The 6,180-nt window shown below is 34.5% G+C and overlaps 2 protein-coding genes across 2 annotated transcripts in view; both read right to left on the bottom strand.

Annotated features, from left to right (window-relative positions):
* The window catches only part of LOC111382188, a 13,603-nt gene extending 9,448 nt beyond the window's left edge, over nt 1-4,155 (bottom strand). Inside the window, exon 1 of the mRNA XM_023006094.1 lies at nt 3,213-4,155. Coding sequence (XP_022861862.1) covers nt 3,213-4,059 — 847 coding nt within the window. The 5' untranslated portion in view covers nt 4,060-4,155. The remainder of the gene's footprint in view (nt 1-3,212) is intronic.
* LOC111382189 (putative late blight resistance protein homolog R1A-3) lies at nt 1,334-3,216 on the bottom strand. The gene is made up of 2 exons (XM_023006095.1): nt 2,746-3,216; nt 1,334-2,582 (listed from the first exon to the last, which is right to left on the bottom strand). The coding sequence occupies exons 1-2, from the start codon at nt 2,790-2,792 to the stop codon at nt 1,610-1,612; spliced, it is 1,020 nt and encodes a 339-aa protein (XP_022861863.1). The 5' UTR covers nt 2,793-3,216; the 3' UTR covers nt 1,334-1,609.
* Nucleotides 4,156-6,180: the final 2,025 nt, after the last annotated feature.

The raw sequence follows: 6,180 nt of genomic DNA, 5'->3' as shown, positions 1-6,180 counted from the left end.
AGGTTTGAAATGGTTGTTAAGGTACATTGTTGGTACATTAAATCTGGGTCTAGTGTATGAAAAGAGATCTGAAAAACTTACTCTAAAGGGGTATGTAGACTCTGATTTTGCTGGTGACAAGGATAGCAGAAAGTCTACCACAGCGTACTTTTTTACACTAGGTGACAATTGTATAACATGGAAGTCACAGCTGCAGCCTTTAGTTACTTTGTCAAGTACTGAGGCAGAATATGTTGCCATAACTGAGGCGGCTAAAGAATGTACTTGGTTAAAAGGAATTTTAAAAGAATTGAACTTCATGCATGATACACCTGTTATGTTTACTGATAGTCAAAGTGCTTTATTGCTTTGTAAAAATCCTGTTTACCATGAAAGAACTAAACATATTGAGGTAAAGTATCATTTTATACGTGAGAAACTGTCTCAAGGTGAAGTTAATCTTGTTAAAATTCACACTGATAGGAATCCCTCTAATATGGGAACAAAAATTCTACCTGCAAGTAAATTTAGATTGTGCTTATCTTTATTACACATTGACACTGGTTAATTTTTCTTGCAGGTGGTGGGCAATGATGATGAACAGTTCTTCCATGTGCAAATTCGCAACCAAGAGAGAGTGTTAGGAGAACCAAGGTGAAGAATGTGAAGATATGGTTCACCTAACCCCACCACCTAATGTTGTGAGTTGATGGGAGTGAGGTTGACACAATAAGGTCTTCCCTTCCTTTGGCAGAGGCATGGTCTTTCTTCCTACCCCTTCATTATGTACACTCTACCATTTTCAAATAAAGGGGGGGCAGCTCACGTTTTTTGGAGGATTCTAGCAGCAGCAGCAGAAGGTAGAGCTCTCGTTTTAGCAAAAGGGTGGTGGTTCTTCATTGGATTTTTCCCCTCTCTCTTGGAAGGTGATTTGCAAGTCATGGAGGCTGTTCCTGAGCCTGAAAAACACCCATAAATTCGAAGAAGAAGCTGGACAGATTTCGGCCAAAGAAGGGGAGTATTCTTCCGGTTTATTTTCTTGTTTTTTGCCTTGAATCTTGTTTGTTGATTGTTGTTTTGGTTGTTTGAACTCCTAGGATCCCCAACAGTTTCTAAAGTATATTACTTGAAGTCAAACCTATTCTAATTGGATCGGAAAGCCAATTTGTATTGCCTAATTTGATTAAATAATACATTCGAAATAATGCTACAACAAGCACATTACACATTTCTAAATTTACACGGGAAACATAAATTAGATGAAAAATCTGAAAGCAAATGAATTTCATTTCACAATTGGGAATACTTATAATGGCACATCAGGAAAATACCGTAGTAGTGAACTTCATGAAAAGAAAATAAATAATAGTAAATTACAAGGCAAAAGATTTGAGGCTCATCTGATCACTCGCCAAATTAATCATAAAATAATACAATTTTGCAATCAGGCCACTATCTAATATTGCTTACCATAAAGTCATCGTACCTTCACGTTGGCCGCAAAGAAAAGAATATGAATAAGAAGAACTAGGAAAAAAATGTTAATCAAATAAATAAATTAAAAAAAAAATTCCAACCAAAAAAAGTATGAGATGAGCTCTGATTTATACCAGTAGAACAGAGGCTCTCTTTACCATTTAGAATTACGGACGATCACCTCAAACTCATCGTTACCATTATCCTGTTGTTCTTCACAAATTTGCAACGCTGAACTTTCGACAGTTTTACAACAATTATATACATTGATCTTCTGTAGTGTTAGAATATTGCTGAAGTCAGGAGGAATTCTCTCCAATTTTTTACATGATTGCAACACCAGTCGTTCAAGTATAGGGAAATGATTGTTTAAGGAATTCCACTCTTCAAGATCTAGTAAATATAATTTAAGGAACTTGAGTTTTTGGAACTCATCATCCTTTGTGCTCCAAATTTCTCCTTCAAATGAGTTACATTTTAATTTCAATATCTCGAGGTTGGGAAGTGTCCCAATTAATGATATCTTTTCCCATGGCAAATTAAGTCTTTCAAGACTAAGTTTTTTGATATTCTTTGGGAAGTTAACCACTGAGTAATCAATTTTTGATACACTCCCATGAAATTTGAGTGATTCAAGCTGAGATAGAAAGCTGAGATTAGGAGTGAAATCGTATGAAGATCGGCATTTAAGGGCAAGAAGATTTGGTGAACACCTCAAGATTTCTTCGTCTTTGGAATTGTCAATAAGAACGTAACAAAGGGTTTGTAGGCTGTTTATTCGGGAGCCATCACAATTCTTAATGAACTTTGCAGGTGAAACAAGGACTCCGACATTTAGATGTCTTAACTTAGGCATATTGAGAAGGTATGTTGGTATACTAATTTCATATTTGGGTTTCACACAAAGAAATTCTAGGTTCTGGAGTCTGCCTATTGATGAGTCTAATGATGGAACTTCCAAATACCTCAAGTCAGGCATAATTTTGATCCCTAGTAGAATATTTTTATCATTTTTCAGATCCGAGATCCTTACTTTTTCCGAATTGTAAAGAATGGATAAGGCCGGTGAGAGCAGTTGAGACCGATACATACACAACCGATGGCGAAGCTTAGATATCAAATATTGGCTAAAGAAGTAAAATAATAAGAATATGGAGCATTATCGTCAGTTCAACCACATCAACCAGCATCGGCAACAGCAGCATCAACAAAATTATCTCAAATTAGTAGGGCTAAATTGGAAAAGGAAGTAAAATGAAAAGAAATTAGAAAGAAAGTGAGTTAACTTACTGTTGAAACAAAAATATTTCATCTTCTACCGTTATTTTGCTGCACATGTCGAGTACTAGATCGTGAAGAGTACATGCTTTTACTCCATTGTTAGATCTTCTTGAGGCAACTTGCAGTAGGCTCCTGTCAATTAGTTCTATAGATACTCCTCTGCAACATCTTCTAAGCTCTTATGCTCTTTTTTTTCTATGAAACCTTCAGCTATCCATAGTAATAATAGCTTCTTAACTGAAATTTCCTCGTCTTCCTGGAATGCACTAAGAAAGAGGAAACATGGTTTCAAGTAATTTGGTAAATGCATGTAACTAAGTTTCAATGTAGGAAGATAGTCATTGGCTTTTTGGGAAATGTAAGAACTTAAACTTTTTGCAACTTGTTGCCATAAATTTTCGTTCTCCTCCATATTTGAAAGAACTCCAGCTATCGTGATGACTGAAAGCGGGAGTCCATGACAATTTGGGATGATGATACTTCACTTTGACTTTCTGCAATTTGTAGGCTTCCAATTCCACAATTCAGATTCATAGAGACTTCAATGCAGTGATTTTTTATCTCCTTTTGCACAGACGCAATCCTTTTTAACAGAAGATAAATTGGCTCATCCATTTTGGTAGTGGTAACATGGTCTGTGGTGAAAAAAAACTTATGCAAGAAAACCCCTACTGTGTCGTATACATGTTCAATTTCTGTGAATATATTCCCTTTAAACATCTGCTCGATCTGTTCCTCCTTGGTTATATATCCAAATTCTGGAATCATAATCTTTTTCCGTTCTAGATTGATGCATTGCATTGTATCAACAAAAAAAGTGAGCAGAAATGTCAGATCCTTCCAAAGAACTTTGACTTGATTACTCACAAGAACACTGGAATATGTTTCACAATTTAGCAATTCTCCAATAGTATCGAAAAGAAAGTTGATAAAGCTTGCCTGAAGTCTATAATGGTGTTCTGATCTACCAAACAATTCCAGCAGGTTTTGAAGAGTGAAAAGCTCCTTAATGTATAGCATGAAAGTGAGAATGATTTCTAAAAAGGTTTTGTAATGTTCAGTCTCTCCGTAAAAGATGCAGTTGGACGCTGCATCATCAAGACACTTCAACAGATCAATAAATCTCCGGCTGAAGTAATTCTCCTCGAGTGGTATGCGATTATGGTGCAGTTTTTTTGCATGTTTGAGAAAAGTTAAAAAGTGTGGCCCGAGCCATTGAAAGTTAACAATTTTTTCACCTCCATCAAGCTTTAAATCTTGCAGATGGGAAAGGAGATCTGGGCTTGTGACTAGAAGTGGCAGATTTTCGTAAGAGAAATTCATCAAGTATTGTTGGTTTCGGACAAATTGCTGATAGGATAGAGAGTTTATTGAGAGGGAATGTGTATCAGATGTGTCTCTTATTTGTATTTGGTTTCAGACAAAACAGAAGAAAGAGTAAGATTGATGAAAATTAGTCATATGACCATCTCTAATTATAGGGAAAGTTGGTGGAAGGTAGACCTTAACCTAATCAAGTTGGTATGTTAAGACAATTTAATTAATGGAATCATAAGACAAGTAGTGTAATATAATATCAAATGAATTTGTTTTGCTCTTAAAGGCCAACTAGGGAATATCTCAACCGAAGATGCCTGTATTCAATGTCCAGTTCCCACCATAAATCTTATTTGAAGGAAAGAAAGAAATTCAGATAGGAATCCATGAATTTTTATTTATTATTTTATTCACCTTTAAATGTGCTACCCAAATATGTTATGTCATCTTAGAAAATCGTGCTCTTGTCCACTCTTGTATATAGAAAAAGAAAAAAAGAATAAATAAAATGGGAAATCGGGGATAAATATTTTTCGTTGTAATTCCCGTGCTACTCAAAAGAAACCAAATCTAGAGTTCTTTACAATTGAATGAAAAATGGAAATAAATAAGTTCATAATAAGTTTGAGATTTAGAAACTTCTCATACAAAAACTGAAAATCACACCTTATTTGCATGGAGAAATAGTGGAATGAATCAGTTCTTATAATAAGTTACTACGTAATAAAACATGAATATTGCAAAATATGAATAGATCAAATTTTTTGTTTTACTTCAATCATGATTTATCATACCTACTGCTAAATTTAGTGCTGAAGGTATATTAAATGATTAAAAAGGTGTTGAAACACAGACTTTACCAATTTATGAGACTAATCCCCAAAATGATTGAAATCAAGACAAGAAATACGACCAAGGAATGTAGGAAAATTGAGCTTTACCTAATCAAGTCGGCATTTTTTGGGCTTTTCAAATAATTTGATTTTAACGTCAAGTTAGTTGAAAATTTACCTTTGTCGAATGAAGCCAGTGTTTTAAAGGAAAACAATGGCCATAATAAGATAACTAATTAATTAATAGAAAATGATGCCCATATTAAGATAAGAATAATGGTATATGTAGTTGCTTACTATCACAATCGCCCTATATAACATACACGTGTCAATTAATGATTTGTTACATAAGGTGATTAAAAATTGCCACATTTATATTTAATCACTAACCACTACATGTATGCCATATAGAACGACTACGACAGTGAGCGACTACAAATAGCATTACTCTTAAGATAAATAGCAGAAATAAAAGACAAGTGGAGTAGGTTAGAATTTTTACCTATTAAATGATTTTTTTAACAGCAAGTTAGAAATTATCAAGAAAAGAAAGCAAGACAAAAAATGTATGAAAATAGATCTTTACCTAATCATGTTGGCTTTTAATACATCTTTTTAATTATATATGTCTTCTCAGATATTTTTTTAAGTTCAAGTTGATTGAAAATTAACCTTTACCTAACGAAGTTGATACTATCTATGTAAAAGATGGCCATATTAAGGTAATTTAATTAAATAACAGAATCAAGAGACAAGTGGCGGAGTAAGTTAGAATTATTACATATTAAATTTTTTTTTTTTTTTTTTCCTTAAAGGACAAGTTGGAAAATATTAAATAAAGATGCTTGTATTCCCCGCTAGCAATCTCAATTGAAGGGAAGAAAGAAATACTAGTAGGCATCCATAAAACATTTTTCACTCTTATGTAGGGATGTTTACGAGTCGAATCGAGTCGGCTCACTAGTCGAAATTCAAAGCTCAAGCTCGGCTCGAGTAAAAATGGTTTGGGCTTTTTTTGGGCCCTAGTCTAGCCGAGCTTTTGTTTGGCCAAAAAATTTAGGCTCGATCCTACCTTTAGGCTCGAGCTTCAGCGAGCAAAGTCAGGTCAAGCTTGCTCTTTTTTTCCCCTTTATTAATATAGTTGCCTTGGCAGTTGCCTTAAAAAGGCAGCTGTTATTGCAGGCAGTAGTTAAGGCAGCTACGCGGCTTGCCCTATATAATTTTTTTTTTAAGTTTTTAAGTTTTTTCTTTTTTTTTCAAGACTCGGCTCGTTACGGGCCGAAATGACCCTTGA

Source organism: Olea europaea, unplaced genomic scaffold (genome assembly GCF_002742605.1).
Source record: "Olea europaea var. sylvestris unplaced genomic scaffold, O_europaea_v1 scaffold2444, whole genome shotgun sequence".
Taxonomy (NCBI): Eukaryota; Viridiplantae; Streptophyta; class Magnoliopsida; order Lamiales; family Oleaceae; genus Olea; species Olea europaea.
Note: the sequence above shows the minus strand (reverse complement) of the source record. Positions and strands in the feature narration are given on the sequence as shown.

Bases quoted from the DNA above. Each gene is read 5' to 3' on its own strand.
- LOC111382189 (XM_023006095.1), bottom strand. From the start codon at position 2,792: ATGTGCAGCAAAATAACGGTAGAAGATGAAATATTTTTGTTTCAACA. The intron at 2,583-2,745 runs GTAAGTTAACTC...TTACTTCTTTAG, and splicing joins GAAATATTTTTGTTTCAACA to CCAATATTTGATATCTAAGC.